This window comes from Phalacrocorax aristotelis, chromosome 20, assembly GCF_949628215.1.
Source record: "Phalacrocorax aristotelis chromosome 20, bGulAri2.1, whole genome shotgun sequence".
NCBI classification, from domain to species: Eukaryota; Metazoa; Chordata; class Aves; order Suliformes; family Phalacrocoracidae; genus Phalacrocorax; species Phalacrocorax aristotelis.
The window spans coordinates 7,077,040-7,096,998 of NC_134295.1; the positions used below are offsets into that span (position 1 = coordinate 7,077,040).

The window sequence follows — 19,959 nt, forward strand, 5'->3', positions numbered from 1 at the left end:
CTCAGTTTTAGATTTCTCCCTTACTTCAGACAATTCCAAACTTCTGCAGGTATGAAATGAGGTTGCTTCATATACCAAACCGAGATTGTGATTTTAAAGATGAAACAAAAGCACTTAACTTTTCAGTCACTTTCATAGAACAAGAGCCCTTTTTAGTGGGGTAAAATGTACTGATTTCTACTGAAGACATGTTAAATACCTTGCTTGTCTCCTGTCCTTGATAAGACATAGCCAGATACAGTAGGATGTTAATGTTCATTTAACAAAAAAAGATCAAGTGGTGAAATTAGTAGACTTAATGGTTGTAAATACAGACTTCCATATATGAACTTAAAATAGCCAGTTCTGTGTAGTCTGTAGGCATATGAAGAGTTACTGTTTCTATGTCATTAAGTGTTGATTAAGCTTAAAGTATCAGTGCCAAGATTAATGTAGTTGTTTCCTCGCTCGTTATTTTAGCAGATGGAATGGGAAGGAGGGTGGGAATGAAGCCCACAGGGCTAGGAGCTGTGAGTTTCTGTAGGGAAGGAAATGCAAAGGGGAGAAAGGCCCACACAAACAGGAAGAGGAAGCGAAACAAGGGGCAGAAATAGCACTGATCCTAAAGAGGGGCATAATCTCCCACTGAATGGTGGTGGTGCAACAGTAAGTACCCAACAAGCAATAAAGAATATTGACTGAAAGTCCATAGTAGGCACCAGGCCGTATTCAACTCTTCAACTTCGTGCACATCTGCTGTTTACATTGGTGGGACCTGTTTTCCCTGATGAAGAGTAATATATAAGTAACTTTATACTTTCAGGCCATAATTATACCATGCAATACTCCTGGCCTTGTCAGTACGTTTGGCTGGTAGTAAGGATAGCAAAATGTTTGGTGGGCCTGCTTCTCCAGAAGGGTGCTTGCAACCCCAGCTGAGGCGAGTGTGCATTGCCTTTGCAAACTGGTCTCCAGGCATCTCTCTGGACTGGGGGCTGCCAGGGTAACGGAGTGCCTCAGAACAGTATTTTTTGATTAAATGTGATAATTCACGGTAATGTGGTAACGAATGGTGCTCTCAAATGGAAGGAACGTAAGAATTCCTCTAACTGTGAGAGCCTCGTAAAATTCACCTCACCATTATTTGTCAGGATCTTAACTGTCTCCTCCTATACTAATCTGTTCAGTACCGAGCACGGTGAGGCATCCAGTCCTCTCGTCTCCTGAGTGCTGCTGTAATACACTTTCTATTACAAAGAGAAAGCTGCTTTCCTACTGTGGTGAGCTTCTGAAATGTTTCAGCTACTGGAAAACAGCTTAAGCTTGCCTGTGGAACCAGCTCCTATTTAAACTGAAACACTGCAGTTTGACACCTACATTCCCTTCTCATACAGCAGGCTTTTTCATTTGCAGATAAATCTGGAGGGTGGGTGTTGTTTCAGAAATGCTGTTTTATAAATTATTGCTTATTTTAGTTTTCTTCTGTTCACTCTGTCCAGCAAACCTTTCCATGGCACCAGCTTCCTCATCAGGCCCTCCTTCTTTGAGAAAGGACTCAACCCCTGTCATAGCAAATGTGGTGTCCCTTGCAAGCACCCCTGCTGCCCAGCCCACGGTTAACTCCAACAATGTTTTACAGGGTAAGACTGCTGAATATGATGCCCGTATTTTTAAACCTCTGTTCCCGAACGTTTATATTTGTTCAGGGATCTGAGGACAACAGCCATTTCTTCATTATGCTTCACATCAGTGCAGATGGGTACAGTTTTGTCCTTCCTTTACTTAGCTATAAATAATGACTTAAATTTATGTATATACACCAGGGAATGATATTTAATAGGAGTTATTTTTCTTGACCTTGGCAGAATATGGGTTATGGTCCTTGATGATAAGTACACAGACTATTCTTGTATGTTTTTTTCTTCACAGGTGCAGTCCCTACTGTGACAGCAAAAATAATAGGAGATGTAAGTTTTACGAGAGACTCTTTTTCTCACTTTCGCCCAGATTGTATCAATAACAAGTAAAGTATCCAAGAATTTTGCACCGTCATTTTGTAACTGCTTTTCCTGATTGTGATTGTGATTTAAAATCCATCCAGCTTGCAGATATATTTTTTTGTTTTAATGGATAGAACTTGTTTGGTATAAAAGTCTTTTTGTGTCCACTGACAGATTGGTTAGATGTTTTAAGACAGAGCTTGTCAAATTGTAGCTCTTGAGATGGCTGTAGTTCTCAAGCAATTCATGTGTGGCTTCTGTACTTGGGGCTACCTTTTGTGGCCAGAAGTGGGACTTGATGTTGAAAGGGCTAGCAGGGGAGGAAGGGGACCAGTGTGGGCGGCTGGGGCTGACATGACCACGCTCTTGCAGCTTAGCTTTCCTTCCCCACTCCCTAGTAGTGTGGTAACAGAGCTGTGGGGAACCATTGTCACCGCTTATCCGTGAATAACTCCTAGAGTTCCTATTCTTGGGCTCTTTGAGGTATGTGGTATGCATCTTGCAACGCTCTTAAAATACGAAGATTTTATTATGCAGCTCTTAGGTTCTGGAAGACTGACAGCATTACTTTTAGCTGAAGTGTCTTTTATGGATTAGAGTATGAATTTTCCCTAATGAAACAGATCCTGTTATTTGAATGCATGACTGAAAATTACAGTTAGCAGGACATGAAATTAATACAAGCACGACTAGTCAGTCTGGGTGTAATCAGGAAGTGATGCTACTACTGCCAGCGTTTGTGGTCATTTTTTACTTTTATTTCTTTTCAGGGGTTTCACATCAGTTTACTAAGCTTTTTGGGTATCTCTATCAGCCAGACTTCTAGTCATCACAAGTATATTAACCTAACTCCCCTTTATATCTTTGCTATCACTAAGGTTCCAAGGTCAAAAGTTTGTAGAGGTTCTTTGACTTCAGAGACAAAACATTCTTGCAGATTTGTTCACTGTACTGTTAAGAACCAAAAAAAAGCCTATTGTTTGATTAAAATAAATTGAGGTGAAGACTGGAAAGCACCAAATACATTAGCAAGCTGTTTTTGCAGTACTTTTTAAATGATCGTCTTTATCAGCAAGGAGAGATTTAAATTGTTCAACCTCCCATAGTAGAGAACAAATACTGATCTTATGATATTCTTCGAACCAATACTGACTCTGCTCTCATGTACTTTTCCAACCAGGCTAGTACTCAGACAGATGCCCTAAAGCTGCCACCATCGCAACCGCCGAGGCTTCTGAAAAACAAAGCATTATTGTGCAAGCCAATCACACAGACTAAGGCCACCTCGTGCAAACCTCACACACAAAACAAAGAATGCCAGACAGGTATGTATCTAATCTCCTACCCATTTTATAGAAGTCTGTATTGCAGTTGAGAGAGCAATGCATGATTTCTGCAGCAGAGGATATTTTTTAATTTATTTTGAAACCATAAATAGTTTCCAGATTGTCGTATGGTATTTTCCAAGTAGCAGTTTGCTTTACAGATGTAAAACATTTGCTGTTCTTTGAGGATTTCAAACTTCGTGTGTGATGAATCTTGAGATTTGCTTTAACTCATCTTTAGCATTCTGTGATTGTCTTAACTGTGGAAAATGAAGTGCGATGGTTAAGTGACATGCAAAAGGCTACAGAGGGAACTTGTTTTCCTCAGGACAGAATTTATGAGTTCCTAGCTCTCAGCACAAGGCCCAAGAGCAGACTCATTTGCCTAAAGGCATGATTTCTCAAAGATTGTTTCAACTCTCACTTTCCTTTAATTACTAGATCCAGATACTAAGAACCTCTGAAAATTAAGTCCCTATTTCTAAGATCATTTCATTGATTCATACTTGCTCTAAGCTCCCTCTGTGGGCTGGAGGAAACAAACACCTTCAAAGGCTATTACACAGTCCAGACTGTCATCGAGGAATGGTTTTTTCTTCACTGTTACCGTAGAAGGAGGGTATCCACTGTTGATGTAAAGCTCTCAATGAGGAAGATCCAGTTAAGCGGGAAGTTTGTAGTTAGTTTTCTAATGGTACCTTCTTATGGTCTTGTAGTTACTTGTGAGATAATTGCAGTAACACACCATTTACCTGGATGCATTTAGTACTTATTTCCACTCTTCCCTTCCAGCATTCATGTTTATGGTCACAGTGCTGTTTATTTCCAAACTGTAGTATTAATACTTGTTCCAACAATGCTGAAGTGAATGACGACTGAACCAAGGCGTGGTACTGTGCACACTCGGGTTACAAGCAGAAGTCCGAACCATTATCATGGACACTCTGGCATGTATTGGATGGCCATTATGGTTAAACTATTTTTGTTTTGTTCTATTTTTGATATAACAGAAGAAGTTGTTCAACCCCAGATGATAGTGGTACCTGTTCCTGTACCAGTGTTTGTGCCAGTACCCCTTCACCTCTACACTCAGTACACACCAGTTCCACTTGGGATGCCAATACCTGTAAGTTATACTTCAGTTCACTAGAGAACTCGTTCACAGTCTTGCTTCTGAACAGAGCAGTGTCATTGGGTTCTGTGACTAGTCATGCAAGAGCTATTTGGAGTCCTTGAAGCCATCTCTTTCCTTAGTGCATCATGTTTGGTTAAGCGTTATCACACAGAACCACCAACTTGTAGAGTTATTGCAGAAATGAAACAAATTGTCCAGTCTGGAATTATTTTAAAATTAAATTTAGTACTCCTAAAATATACGTAATGTTAAATGAGAGGAATCTCCCCTGTGTATTTGCTGTTTCCCTTCACCCCTAAACAAGCTCTAATATTTTCCATGTGTTCCATAGGTACCAGTTCCCATGCTCTTACCAGCTACCCAGGATAATGCTGAGAAGACCATTGAAACTATTCAGGATATCAAGGAAAAGATTCCCACAAATCCATTTGAAGCTGATCTCCTTCAGATGGCAGAAATTATTGCAGAAGATGAGGAGAAAGAAAAAACACACTCACATGGTGGTATGTGCTGTTTTTAGAAGGGAAACTAAATGCAGTGAGATGGAGGTCCTCAAATCACAGAAAATAGGTAGAGAAATAAATGCAGGGCCTATACTGGCTGCTCCCAAGTATGCATGGCATGTTAAATGGTCCTCTTGTCTTACCAACGTTTATTTTCCACAAAGAAAGTGTTCATGCACGTGAAGTGCCAACCTAGGCAGGGCTATAATGCTTATGTCATGTCTCAGCAATTTTGATGACTTATTCTTATAAAATGACGAGGCCTTCTGGGAATTCAGCTGAACCGTATATTTGGAGATACTTTTGTCTCTGTGTGTCTGTTCTTTGTTTTGAAAACGTGGGGGGTTTTAAGGTTAATTTACTCTTTCTCCATAGTTCCCATCTCGGGTGCTGGTTATACTTGCACCTTTCTGAAGCTTTTGTAATTTCAGAGGCTTATCAGTGAATATTCAGTAGAGCTATGCTTAGCATAGAACCCATGTTAGGCACTGAGCACTGACAGTGTTTTAAACGTCTTTGCATTCCCTTTCCCTGATCCTAGGTGCCGATTTGACTTTTGTTGACAGTAACAGATTGCTAGAGGTAGTAATCTCCAGATCAGTACATCATGCATTAGCAGAAGGAAACAAATCCAAGAAGACAGAGCAGCTGCTTTACAAGAATATTTTCCTATCAGGCTTTTTATGGTGGATTCTTGGAGGGTGATGCAGGTTAGAGTGTGTTGGATAGTGATCATCCACTGTAATAAAAGTGGAAGAAGCTGAAGAGAAATGAACAAAATATCTTACTTGCCTACAGATGACTCAAATAACAAACATGGCGGGTTGGAAATGTTTGGAAAAGCAAACACGGTTTAGTTCTGCATGTCTGTTTCTCCCGTAACAGCGTGACCAAGGTAGAACGCTGTTGGGAGAACTGTAGTGGAGGAGAAGACGCATTGTGTGTGTTAGTATTATGACCTAATATGTAGCTTTTTGGTGTTCAAAGTATTTTGTATTAATAGATATGTAAGCTGTCAGTCACTTGTAGATACAGATTTCCTTCTTTTTCTAAAGGGTCTCAAACATCTGAGCATGAGCTCTTCCTGGACCCCAAGATATTTGAGAAAGGTCAGTTGGAATTTTTTTTTTTTGCAAAGAGATTTTGATCCTGCTGTATCTTTTCCTGCAAACTCCTCTTTTTGCCTGCCCTTTCCTATAGCACGTGGTATATCTGATCGCTCTCGTTACAGACCAAGGTAGCACTTATAGTGGAGATCTAGAATCCGAAGCAGTGTCCACTCCACACAGCTGGGAGGATGAGTTAAATCACTATGCCTTACGATCAAATGCCCTGCCAGAACCAGATCCAGAACTGAAGCAGTTGTCCAAAGGTGATGTGGAACAGGACCTGGAGGCAGATTTTCCATCAGGTCTGTATCATGGGAAGAAAAATGCATTGTTGTATAAAAGTATGCACGATCTTCTGAGGAAGCATTGTACCAGCAGTCCACTTAGGAAGGGTGTGCGTTTTCATTTAGTAAAACTGGGTACTTAAAGCTGCAGTAATGTGTCAGCTCTACTAAAAATTACTATTTAAAAAATATTATTGCTATCTTTAAAGACAGCATTCTGCAGAACCCCCGACAGGTAGTCTTCCTTGACTCCTTTGAATTTATCACTTCTGTGTCCCAAGGTATAATCCATGTGAGTAGTGCAGAAGAATATAAGTTTGCCTGGATAAGTACACCCACTGTTCAGGGGCAGGTTTTTTCCTCTTCTGAGAATTTACTTCTGTATAAACAAAGGTGCATATATTGCCTGATTATTCAAAAGTAAAGCATTATTTGAATATACAGGTGTGATTACCAACTGTAAGGTATTTCATAGTATCTAAGTGACACTTTTACCTGGGCTGTTAAGTCATATAATTAAACTTTTAATGGTGTTGATTTGACTTCAGACTCATTTGACCCGCTCAGTAAAGGACTGGGTTTGCATTCACGTTCACGAGCAAGACGGAGACATAGAGATGGCTTCCCACAGCCAAAAAGACGGGTAAGAAAGTACTACTGGAACACAAGTTCCTTGCGTTTGAAGTAATAACATTGTGTGCATGCTCATTCTCAAAAGTAAAAAAATACTGCTCCAGGGTGAAAATGAGAATTTGATTTAACTATGCTGTGTATTTTTTCCTGTTCTGCTATACAAGATAAGATTTCCTTTCCTCCCCCTCTGCAGCTAGGTAGAATAAATGCTCTCTTTTAGTACAGAACATTTTTTAAATGTGTATCGTTTCGAAAAACTCCAAAAGAGATGTCTTTTACGTAGTGTCATAATGTACAGGAAAGAATAATTTTTTTCTTGCGTAGCTAGAGAGGAGTATATTTCCATGCATATTTATCACAGTGAGAATTATTGTATTTTATTCCACCTTTGCTGTAAAATGTGGTTAATATTTGTTCACATATTAAAAATACATATATATCCATTCAGATTCTGTCATGAGAATAGGATTTTGTTATCATGTCAGCATAATGGCCTTTTTAGGTGAAATCAAATTAAGCATCCATAGATGATAAAACATTATTAACTGTTCATTTGTTTTGATTTGTTTGTTTGCCTGTAGGGACGGAAGAAGTCTGTCGTTTCTGTAGAGCCCCGGAATCTGATGCAGGGCTCCTACCCAGGCTGCTCTGTTTCTGGGATGACCCTAAAGTATATGTACGGGGTAAATGCCTGGAAAAACTGGGTCCAATGGAAAAACGCACAGGAGGAACAAGGGGACCTGAAGTTTTCAGGTAAATTTTTCTCAGGGGAAACAGAAATACTGAGTTGAAGAGCACTTGGCATGATGTGTTGTTCCAATAAAAATTAGGATTAGATATTACTGAGTTTTAAAAAATCCATGAGTGGAGAAAAGTTTTTGTGGAATACTGTCTTATGTCTTTTCATGCGTTTAAAAATCGTAGCTATTACATTCTTAATTGATCTGTTACCTCTTCAAACAGGCTCTAAAATACCAGATTTCTTTTGAACGTTAAAAATGTTTGTCTTTTAACCTCCACTTTGCATTCATTTGCATGTAGTAGTTCTTCATTTGTAGAAGAGATGCTTTATGCAGCTGCAGAGCTTTACTGAGCTCTTATCAGGCCATAATTCTAAGTTGACGATGCCAACTTGGCCCCATCTTTTTCATCCGTAGCTAACACATTCACAAAGTATTTGTTGTCAGCATAACGTTTTGCTGTAAAAAAAATTGTGTGCTATGGCATCAAAATTTTAAACCTTATTTTTAGGCTTCACAGTTGGAAAGAAACTTTCCAAAGTCTACCCATTCTGTGCTGCAACCTGCCTGAAACTAACTTCAAAAGGCGCAGATTGTTCCTTGTGCCTCACTAGGGTGATAGATAATAACACAAAATGTCACTTTTGTTTATTTTTCTAATTATAGTTTTTTGGTTTTTTTTGTTTTTTTTTTTTTTTACGAAAGCACAGCAGTCCTGGGATTTGGCAGTGTCTAACTCCCCTTTTCCCTGGTCTCAAATCTGTCTTTTGTGCTTGCACTGAGAGTTTTGTGGGCAAATTTTCAGAGTCAAGCAGAGAATTTAAGTTAGGAATAAAATGGAGCTTTTGGGGATGGTGAGGAAGAGAGCAAACCGTATTAAATACTTCTGCAATGTAAAGAACTAAGTGTGTCAGGGCTTATGTGAGAATGATCCCAACGGGAAAAATTCTAGTTAGAACGAGATCTGTTTTTTCCTCTCTTATTTGGAACTTTTGTTGTCATTACATGACAACAGCTGGTTTTTCTTTCCCAGAGGAAGAGTAATCACATGAGTTACTGTGTTTTCTTCTTGTGGCTAAGGAAGCAAGTATTACAGTCAGTTCCAGGAAGCTGTGTCCACCCCCACCCCCCCCAGAAAGGTTCCCTGCTTAGTCCCAGGCCGTCACTTTCGTACGGTGTGGAGCAGCTGAGCCTGGTCAGATCCTTTGACCGATTGATTCCCTCCTTGCTGTGCTTCCCCTTCCAAATCCCACGCATAGCCCTTTAAACTCTTAATTCCTTCTCCCTTTAAGGAGTTGAATATGCTGCACTTAACTCATGTCCAGAACTGTTTGGAAATACTCAAGATCGGTCTCTCGCTCAGGATTCCCGAGTCCAGCCGTAGGGGTGAAACCTATTAATCAAGCCTACGCTGCCAGCCTCGGGTACATGCAGCCATTGCCATGGCACATCTTTGGGTTCAGCAAAATCCCTAACATTTAAATGTCTTGGCTTTAAATACCTGCAGCCTTATTACTCAATTGTAACCTTTGTACCGGATGGACATGGTTTGTTTTCTGTTAGCCAAGTCTTCATTTAATTGTTAGCCAACAGATAGGAAATAGTTCACGAGTTCAGCCATGCAGGGTACTTCAGGTATGAGTTAGAATATCTAATAGCTCTGCCTACATTAGAGAATAAGGAATGTGTGAGGATTTAATCTGTTGAATTAAGTTAATTTTTCAAATAATTTTCTTTACCGCAGTTCGTCCTGTGAAACTCAAGGAGGACATTCTCTCATGCACTTTTGCTGAGCTGAGTTTTGGCTTGTGCCAGTTTATTCAAGAGGTGCGGAGACCAAATGGAGAAAAATACGATCCTGACAGCATCTTATACTTGTGCCTTGGAATTCAGCAGGTAACTCAGAGAATTAGGATATTGCTGAGAACATACAAAACTTGCTCTGGTTATTTATGCTTTATATCCATAGTCCCATAGCTGGTTGGTTTTTGCAGAGGAGGCAAGAATGTGTCTTTTTTTATGTTTTATTCTTAGTCTGTCTTAACGCCATATTTGACTAATTTGTCTGGACCTTTTTATGATCAGCATGAACAGGCTTCTTCTGTACTTGGGAGCAGTGTGGCAGGGAGGGCTAGACGTTTCTACCTAGACATAAATCTTTAGGTTTGGTATCTTTTTTTATCCTTTTCATATGTTGGATTTGCAGAAACCTGAGTCTCCTCAGAAATATTTGCTTTATGATGGGATGTTTTAGATGTAAAGTAGTTGCACAATGAGCTTCTAATATGCAAGTTTGCATGGATGAGGTTACCCAGCAAAGACTGAGCTCCTTCAGTGGCTAGACAGATAACCTTTTGGGTTGGCAATATTTACAGAAAAAATACAATGGGAATGATAACGTTGCAACTAATGAATGCTAAGAGTAAAGTAATAAGTCCTTGCTGCCTGTCTTGCTACCTGCCTCAAAACAATTGCAGTACAAATCTAGTATAATACTAAGTTTTGTTCCAAACTCAATGTTCGGTATACTTCTGTTAGGCTATTCTAAAAAACAAAAACCCTGTTTGTTCCTGGCCTTAAACACTCATTTGGAGATAACGAATCAAAAACTATTTCTAATGTAAAACCTATCATTTGACTAGGCATGGAATTATCTTAATATTTTCTTTTCCTGGCTATGCTTGAAAAAAATGTAGAAGGAGTTAAAATTTGAAGCGCCATAGGTAAGGCCTAGGAATATCAGCAATTTTTATGTTCCAGTTTTGACTTACTCATTGATACAGACTCCTGACTTGTCAAAAACTTTTTTTAATTGCTGCTTGACAAGAATTTAAGGGATTTTTACATTGATGCTATCAGTCGAGCTATTTCAGCAGCCTAGCGCTGGGCCTGTATCTATCGTCAGGAGGCATTAGCATGTGAAGTTCTTTTCAACGGAAAAAATACTCCATAACTCTTCTAGTTTTTATAGGCATGTTTTTCAATAATATCTAACACTTAAAAGATGATGGTTTTTCAGAAAACAGCTCTAGAGTTTGGAATAGTAACAATAATTCTTGCCTAGATCTCTCGTTTCGTACTGGGGAGGTCCTAGTCCCTGCAGAAAATTTGATTTGATATCTTACTGGTTTTCAACAGTGTTTTGGACCATAAGACACTGGAACATAAGCAAGGAAAAGAATCTGATGTCCTGTATCTTCTCTGCAATGTTATGTAATCACAAACTGTATGTCTTCCTTTTTTTCTCTTGTAGTACCTGTTTGAGAATGGTAGAATAGATAACATTTTTACCGAGCCCTATTCCAGGTTTATGATTGAACTTACAAAACTTTTGAAAATCTGGGAACCTACAATTCTTCCAAATGGTAGGACAATTACTTTGTTTTGTGTAACTGCATGACAAAGCCATATTATAATTGAATATTTTCTTAAAGCCATGAAGAAGAATGTGATCTGAGGCATTCACATTAGTTTCCTCTTTCTCCACCACATAATTCTTTGTGGTAGACTAGTGTCATGGGTTTTATGTCTGTCTTTACCAGTTACAGATTACTCTTAAATATACCTTTGCCTCTGATCAATCTCTCAATTCCACTGAAAGAAAGACTTCCCATTCCTGTATTCAACATACCAGTTCTTCTCATTCATTGAGTTTTAGCTAATCTTTTTTGAATACAGGAAGCCAGAATTGTATATACTGTTGGAGAGGAGTTACTGCAAATACAGTGTACAGCTGCACTGGTATTTCCCTATTAGTACTGGAAATACTGATAAATCTGAGGATCACAATAGCAAATCATTGGAGTCTTGTCTCGACTCCTCAGATCCAAGTTCTTCTCACCTCAGTCACTTCCAAATCAAGAGTTTCCAAATTCTGCAGATGTTTTAAATTGGTCTTCAGGTATGATCAGGCGATTTATAAAGCTGGACACCAGCCGTACTAGTATGTAAGATCTTTTTCAGAGTATCAGTGAAACTTGAGTGATGTTGGCAACTCACGTGGATACACAACTGGCTTTTCATTTAGAAAATGAACTCTTTATTTAATACAGAAATAATCCAATTACTTATAGACTGCTGCATACAGTGACGGGTTTTTTTTTTCACAAAAAACTCTTATAAGCCCCCATATCTCCTTTCCTAACTGACTTACGATAATCACAGTGGGCTAATTTGTATATGAAGATGGTACATTTTAAACTCATACTCCATGTCTTAAGAATTATAGTTTTGCAGTTGACTGGCTGTGGTTTTAATACAGTGAAATTAGAACTTAGTGAGATTCTGCTGGTGTCTGTGATCTTTCTTTATGTCCTCCCTCCATTCTTCAGGTATTGGAAGATCATGCTGTTCCACAACTTGAATCTCTGTGCTCCCTCTTATGTTCGTGCATGCAGTGTTCTTGGTTTTACTGGAATTACAATTGCTTACGATAGGTCTGAATTTGATCTGATATGCAGTTCATTAATATAGAAGATTAACTGAAAGAGGACTTACATGCATCTCTGGCAAAATCTGCCTACTTGATTTTACCCGTTTCTGCCTTCCCACCCTCCTCATGTATGACGCTTTCATTGCTTTGGGAAAATTCTGAAAATCTGCTAGATTAGACACAGCCTGTGAAAGCTGTTCATTTGTAACTGAATATGGGGACAGCCCTAAAACTGCATAAATAACCCTCTTCTATTTTCTCTGCCCATTGTTTCTAGGTTATATGTTCTCAAGAATTGAAGAGGAGCACTTGTGGGAATGTAAACAGCTGGGTGCATATTCCCCAATTGTTTTATTGAACACACTTCTGTTCTTCAACACCAAATACTTCCAACTAAAGAATGTCAGTGAGCACCTGAAACTATCCTTTGCCCATGTTATGAGACGTACTCGAACTCTGAAGTATAATACTAAGATGACATATTTACGTTTTTTCCCACCCTTTCAAAAACAAGAGGTAGAATCAGGTGAGCGAGTGCTTTCTGTTCATCTAAATTTTGACAATCATAGCTGTATTGTCCGCTCCTTTTTTAAAAAAGGACTGGGGAGAAAAATATACAGTAAGCAGAGCTCCGAATATGCTGTTATTCTGTATGTTTTCCAATTTTTTTTGCTCTAGTAAGGTTTAAAAAGAAATTCAACGTGAGCGAAGGCATCCGGTAAAAACTTATAAAAGAGGTGCCACACATTTGGCTGCAAATTTGTTTAATAGTCTTTTATAACATCCTAGGCTTGCATAAAGCTTTATTAACTACTGCATGAGTTAAAGGCCTGTTCTGAAGTCCTTTTCTCAGGACTTCATGTTCTTGAGGTCCAGACCCTTATTGTGCCCTTTTAAATCCCAGATTTATCCTAGGTGTGTGCGTGAACAAACAAGGCAGCCCAAATGGAGAACAGCATTTCAGACGAAGCTAGGGGCTTGCACACGGGTAGGGACTGTCCTCTTGACCTCAGAGGCAAAGCAAGGCAGATTTTTTGTTCACAGTTATTTTTTGGTATTCGGAAAAGGGAAGTCTTTGCTCCTATTGGCTTTTTCAGTTAATAGTTCCAGTGTGTTACATGAATTCTGCTTTATTAGGAAAAGTTAAATTCTCCATATTTTTCTGCTAGATACTAGTGCTTGTTGGTTTTCTAGAAGAGGAATGGGCTGTGGACAGCCTGTAGCATATGCAGTCTTTTGCCCATCCAACAGATCAAACCAGCTGACATGCGTGTAACAGATAATCCGTTCAAGTAGTGTGTTTCTGTGTGATTCAAAGTCTCATCACTCGGTGATAGGCTAAGGGACAGGGGCTTATTCTTGAAGGCGCTGTTTTTCACTGAACTTCTGTGATGCCGTTTTTGTGTATCCAGATAAATTATCTGTAGGCAAAAGGAAACGCAGTGAAGACGAAGAGATTCCAACAGCAGTGGAAATGGCTGAAAATACGGATAATCCCCTGCGATGTCCAGTCCGGCTTTATGAATTTTACTTATCAAAATGGTAAGTGACAGAAGTTGATTTCTGATCTGTATGTAGCCTAGAACAGGCATTTGGGCGCAAGGAGCCCACTCAGACCTTCCGTGCCTGCGCGGTCAGCTCCTCTCCCCAGCTCCTGGTCTCTCAGTGTGAATAGAACCATGCTGTAGGACTTCCAGCATCAGCTCTGCTGTTAGACTCGGCAAATAGTATTTGTTACTGGTGTTGAGTCAGGAGTAGAGCTACAGAGAGAGATGTATTCTTTAAATGCCTGTTTACACATCCACAGGGTGTAAATGTAAACGGGGGGCATTGCTACAGTGACCATGACGTTCTCATCTGCCTTAATTCCCATACAGGATCCTTCTTTTGAGAAGATTATAACTAATACCCTGCAGTCATGTTCCTTGTGAAAGAGGGTAGGAAAAGCCTGAATTAGGTGAAACTGCTGATAGCTTTTGCCTGCTGAAATGTGAGATTAACTTGTATTTAGGAGTTAGAAAGGAGACTATATAGCAAGGGCATAGATATAAATCATTTTGCCTCTCCTGTTTCTATATAGACTTCAGTTAGATCATTGAGCAGGTGGAATATGATGTTCTTCTCTCTTCAAAGAAAATACACATGCAAAATGAAACAGCATCTCATTAGTGTCAGCTAAAACTCAAATAAATCACCTTCCAAAATGCACCTACAAATGGTCCCATTACTTAGGCAAGGGCATGCCTAGCAGCTGTCCTGACTCTCTGTCTCCCGCTTCTTACCTTCCTTGTATTCACTTGCAAGTCATTAGATGCTGTCCTTGGGCTGGGAAAACATTTACATGCCCCTCATCGTATATGATAGCGGAGCCCCTGCAGTGGTGAAAGCTGCAGTAAAAAGTCACTTTGCTGTTTTAATGTGAACATTCTGAAGTGAGGCAGGAGGGATCCTTTGCTCTAGAGGACTTTGTGTCTTCCTACCAGAGCCTGAAAGCTGCCTCAGAGTCAGGCGGTCACTCTCCCAAGCAGATGGGCTTACCATTCTGTACCGTGAGCAGGCAAGCTAGGATTTAATTTTGCTAGCTCTTGAACGTTCCCTGTGCCAAAGTACACAGCAGTTCTGGAATACTAGAACCTGTTTAATTTGGAAATTGAATGTCAGATGCATCTGTCAATCATATCAAGGTGCTAGTACCATTAATTGGGTGGTGTGATAACTGAAGAACCACATCTGTAAAGAAGTCGCTCTGATTTTCTGTGTTTCTTTATAAGCAACTAATGCTAAGTGACCTGGAAACAACTTAACTGTTCCCTAAGTTGAAGGGGAGAAACCAAGTCAGGAACAAAAAGATTTGGATTGTGCTGTTTAAATTAGTGTTGTCGCCCCAGTGTAGCTTTCCTTTTCTTTGCTGTTTCTCCTTAACGTTGTTGCAAGTAGGACTGTTAATGCCGCCTTCCGATAATGTGATCTTCCTTTCTTTACGTTGACAGTTCTGAAAGCGTGAAGCAGAGAAGTGATGTATTTTACCTTCAACCTGAGCGCTCCTGTGTACCCAATAGCCCCATGTGGTATTCCACATTGCCAATAGACCCAGGAACCTTGGACATCATGTTAACACGTATTCTTATGGTGAGGGAGGTACACGAAGAACTTGCCAAAGTCAAATCAGAGGACTCTGATATTGAGTTATCAGACTAACTGAAGTCGGGTATTTTCCTTTGAATACACATCAGAAGCACCAAACTGTGAATACATCCAGCCTTTGGAAAATGTGTATCAAATAAGCCACGATAACGTCACCTACAGGCATATTTTGAACCACAGTGGATGTACAAACTGGAACTGGAGGGAAGCAAGCTGTGTAAGCTACAAGAAACAATGTCCTGTGGCACCGATAAATCCTCTGAACAAATTCAAGATGAACTAACCTATCGGAGTGGTGCATAAATCCTTTATCTGTTTAGGATTTTAAAAAGTTGTGAGATATTTTTAAGGCAAATGGTTGTGTAAAATCTACCATAACAATGTTGGGCATGGAGAGCTAGACTGTGGCTCACGTGACTTCTCAGCCTGGTGGCCGGCAGACCTTGCTGCCAAAGAACACATGGAGATAGATCCTAGGCCCCTTCACGAGGACAGGAGAGAACGTGGTGGTATTTAGACAAACAGACGCCTTCCCTCATAAATGCACGTGCACATATGCTTTTATAATTTTTTTGAAACTGGGATCAAATGTCAGGTAGGCAGAAGCCGCTGGCGTGCCTGCCAGGGAAGTTATCTAAGTGGACAACTGTCTGGCTGCTGTTAAACGGTCGCACGGTGCCAGAATCTAGCTCTCAGTCCAGGCTAATACCAACACGAGCTCTGTTCAGTCTTCGACGTGGAAGAGGTGCTGTAGGTCAAACTTCAGAGCCGATCATGTTACGGGACGAACATTTCTGGGGTATGTACAGGAGAGTGACTGTCCTGGGGTATGTGCAGAAAATCCCTTACCTAGCCCAGTAGCTCTGCAGTCTGTCGATATAATCTAGCAAATACTGTGGTGCGCGGAAATTTTTTTTCCCTTAAGGCAGCTTTCCTTTCTCCTCTTTCCCCACTCCTATGTTTTCGGTTATTTTATAAGGCAAATCTGGAGGGCCTTGTCATTTCAACTGAAAGATACATGCACTCTTTCTCTTTCCACCTTTGCAACGCATGCAGTGTTGTACAAAGGATGCAGTATTACTTTTGATAACAGATCTGTGGTAGAAAATTACCATGTGTGTTTTTTTCCCACCCCACCCAAAGAGAGTTAGTCATAGCGTTGGAAATCGAAAGAGATTTTTTTAGGGCTTGGCTGTTACTGCATCTTTTTGAAGAGAAAAGCTCCCACATTGTGTGTAGAGGACGGGACGATATCAGATTCTGTCTGATATCTCCGTTTTCTCAAGCTATAGATGTGTGTTTCTGATGACCAGTGATCACAAATTCATTGGAAACCCAAACTATTTTTAAAGAAGAGAATTGTATGGTTTTTATCTAGCTCTGGTCAGTTATCCATCTTCTGTAACAGGGGTCTGATATTTGATCTTGTCACTAAAATTTCAAGAGGTGAAAATCAACAGCCTTGAATTATATTTCCTTTTTTTTTTTGTTTTGGTTTGGTTTTTTTCATTATTTTTTTAGCAGTAACAAAAGTAATTTAACAAAAATAAAATCAGAAAGTAGTCTATTGACGTTGTGTACTCGGTAGTCCTGTCCCTGCCTGTAACAGATTTCACTGATGTATTTTTTAATACAGAAAACTATGTGAAAAGTAAACCTGCCCCTGATTCTGTCTGATCAAAGCCCATCTGTGTCTGTCATTTCTGATCGAAGATACTGCTCTCTCCATGTCCGGGCCTAGCGCTCCCGGGGGAGGTCTGTCGGCCGTAATAGGTACCCTGCCAGTAAACTACCCCGGCACTTGGAGGCTTGGGGATGCTCCTGTAGGCTGATTGCTTGTCCTGTGAACGCTAACCTGTCCCTCCCCATAGTTATATTAAATAGTGAAATAGCAGGCACGGTATTTTGTATTGGGGTGGTTGATAGAACGTTTCAGGGAAAACAAAATCATTCTGGAAAGATGAGTGTATAGGTCTGTAGGGGATAAGAGAAGTCTGAGCTGTGTCTGTTGTGCACAGGTTGTGCCCACAACCTCCATGTCAGAGGAGAGGGGAAGGATGCAGGAACTGCTGCATTCGCTGGGCATTCCCGCAAGGGTGCAGCTGGCCTGGGCTGCAGCAGGCTGCCTTTGCCCGCTCCCTCCTTCCCTGACCGCCCCCGCGAGCAGTTCGGACAAGCTGCTGGGAGGGCAGGCTTTTGTTGGGTGGGGATTGTCTAAAAACAATACCACATCTGAGTTTTCCCTTAATAGACATTAACAGAAATATTCCCATAGAATAAAGTAGCATATTTGTATCTTATAAGAAACATACTCATTTTTCTTTCTCTGAAGACCTTTGCTCTTCCTTGTCTGTGAACACCTTCATGTACGTTAATTTTTTCCAGGTACTTGCAGTGGAAGATATTTGCCTCTCATATTCTCTCAGCAAGGAAAGTTAAATCACTTTAAGCCTGCCTGGCTGAAAGCAAAGTTGTTAAACATTGCGCTAACTCCTTTTACTTCGTGGCTCTGAGATGAGACGGGTTTCAGTGCGGTTTGATGATATAATTAACAGTACAAGTAGTTTTAGTTTCCATTTCTCTGGTCAGATACCCTGTGCTTGGAGGCCCTTTGTGCATTGCCTGGGGTGTGCCTGGGCTATCTTTGCCTCTTGAGGAATTTCTAGTCAGCCCAACTAGAGTTCACACTGACTTACAAGAGGGATTATCTTGAAAGATTAAAATACATGTACAGATCATACACACAGGACCAAAGTTCTGAACACGTGGACAAGTTGTTTGTAATAAACAGATCTGAATCATTTGCTGACCTTGCAACATTTATTACTTGAAATATTCTTTTAAGGAGAAGAATCATGCTGTAGTCTCAGTGTGGACAGAGAAACGACAAATAGGAGTTTGAGAAATTAAAATAGAAGGTGATGCTTCCTGCTAACAGGGTTTCTATTGCTATGCCTTCCCAGGGCTAGACACACGTTAACTCCCCTTACTTTTCAGCATGCAGGGAGGACGGCATAGCTGCGCGGAGCGGTTTGAGAGCGTGGAAGCGAGCATGTCGTTACCGAGTGTATTCACGGTTCTGGCTGCTAACGCAAGGCTTTGGATTTTGCAGTGTGGCTGTTACCTCCGCGGCGCCGGCAGCGTCCTGGCAGTTCTCACTGCGAGAGGTGCTCGGTGCAAACCTGCTGCTCTCTCCTGGCTTCGGCTGACTGAAGAAGGAAACTGGGGGCATGTTGAATGCCACAAAATTAGGTACAAAAAGAAGTTAGATTATCTTACAAATCATTCTGCCAACTACTGTTCTAAAAGAAACCTCTGGATTTCTCTGGCAGCAGTCTCCAGCCGAGGATGGCTCCTCAGAGACTTGAAATCAAACGGCAGCAAAGTCACTCCTTCCACGTTCCCCAGGGCGTGCTCCCACAACGGCGCGGCTCCACCAGTGCCGTTTTAGTGCCAGGGTCACAGAAGTGACTCTGAACGTGCAATAAATATTTTGCTTTTTGATAACAACCTCAGTAACTCTTCCCAGTCTGTAAGCAATAGTTTCACTGTTGCCTTAAAAAAAAAAGAGAACAAGTGCTCGTGTATGAAATCCTCACGGCGCTCTTGCAAACCACCGTCGCCGTGCTCGCTGTCTAGGCGGGCGTTTTGCTCCCATCAGCACAACAGATGCCCCCTTCTTTTTCTTTCATGCCTCATCCATTTTAAACATCCCTAACAGAGCAGAGGCAAAATGAAGGTTTGCTGTCTCCTAAATAGCTGCTCGTCTGCAGTATGTCCCCAGCAGCATCATCAGCCTCACAAGGCTCAAAGAAATAACAAGTTTTGAGCGCTGGAGCTACTGAGCAGTTATTGTTCCTTTCTTTTGCAAGAAAAGTATCCAACTTTGAGGATGGTGTTTTGTAACTGAGTATGAGCACCAAAAAATCTGTAAAAATTGCAGATCATTGCTGAGGAGAAGGTCTAGAAGGAGTTTTAGGAGCAGTGAAGCTGGGTGGGAGCGTACTCTGCCTCTTGGAGTTGCAGGTCTTGCCTCGCTGATGGCTGGTACGAGTGGAGCACTGGTTTTCATCTCATCCTTGGCAGAGGAAATGGCGAGACTAGTCCCTACACGATCACGTCGTCTCTTGTCTTACTGTGGTCAGCTGCTTGAGAGAAATCTCTCCCCAGCATGATGGCTGCAGATCTGTCGGGCAGGTAGGACTAACTCTGCTTTTATATCTTCCCTGGAAGGAAGTTGTTGGCTTGAAAAGGGGGGTGGGGGTGGGTAGAGTGGTTTTGCACAGTATTATTGCATTTGTTAAAAAGTTGAGTCCAGCCCTCTCTTAGAAGTTGGATTTTTTTTAAACTAAGTGGGAGACTACTCAGTTATCTGTCCTGTGGCATAAATGGATCCTCTCTGACTTCATCCCGTGGCTCCCGTGTCAAGCCCACAGCACCTGGCTAAGACGTAAGATCTTGCATTTTTATCTTCAGTTCCCTCCCGCCACCATTTCCAAGAAGCATTTGATAACTTTTGTGTTGTGCTTTATGAAGAAACTCTTGGACATGCCAGAAAGAACGAGTAATAACGGCGTGAGTGGTGGCAGAGGAGCCATTGGAGGGTGCTGGGCAGGGGCCGGGCGGTGGGATGCTCTCTCCGGATCCTGGCCTGGCTTGGGCGGGTGGGCGATTG

At 41.0% G+C, this 19,959-nt stretch overlaps 1 protein-coding gene across 5 annotated transcripts in view; it reads left to right on the top strand.

The window, feature by feature from the left end:
- LOC142066874 (zinc finger MYM-type protein 4-like) overlaps window positions 1-18,087 on the top strand; it is a 45,415-nt gene extending 27,328 nt beyond the window's left edge. For all 5 annotated transcript variants that reach the window (XM_075114935.1, XM_075114936.1, XM_075114939.1 and 2 more), the window contains 14 exons: window positions 1,479-1,619; window positions 1,909-1,946; window positions 3,160-3,304; window positions 4,315-4,430; window positions 4,771-4,942; window positions 5,998-6,051; window positions 6,174-6,353; window positions 6,884-6,978; window positions 7,550-7,721; window positions 9,453-9,604; window positions 10,962-11,073; window positions 12,418-12,666; window positions 13,553-13,682; window positions 15,131-18,087. In XM_075114935.1, the coding sequence (XP_074971036.1) occupies window positions 1,479-1,619; window positions 1,909-1,946; window positions 3,160-3,304; window positions 4,315-4,430; window positions 4,771-4,942; window positions 5,998-6,051; window positions 6,174-6,353; window positions 6,884-6,978; window positions 7,550-7,721; window positions 9,453-9,604; window positions 10,962-11,073; window positions 12,418-12,666; window positions 13,553-13,682; window positions 15,131-15,338 (1,964 nt within the window). In that variant the 3' untranslated portion in view covers window positions 15,339-18,087. The remainder of the gene's footprint in view (window positions 1-1,478; window positions 1,620-1,908; window positions 1,947-3,159; window positions 3,305-4,314; window positions 4,431-4,770; window positions 4,943-5,997; window positions 6,052-6,173; window positions 6,354-6,883; window positions 6,979-7,549; window positions 7,722-9,452; window positions 9,605-10,961; window positions 11,074-12,417; window positions 12,667-13,552; window positions 13,683-15,130) is intronic.
- The last annotated feature ends 1,872 nt before the right edge of the window (window positions 18,088-19,959 follow it).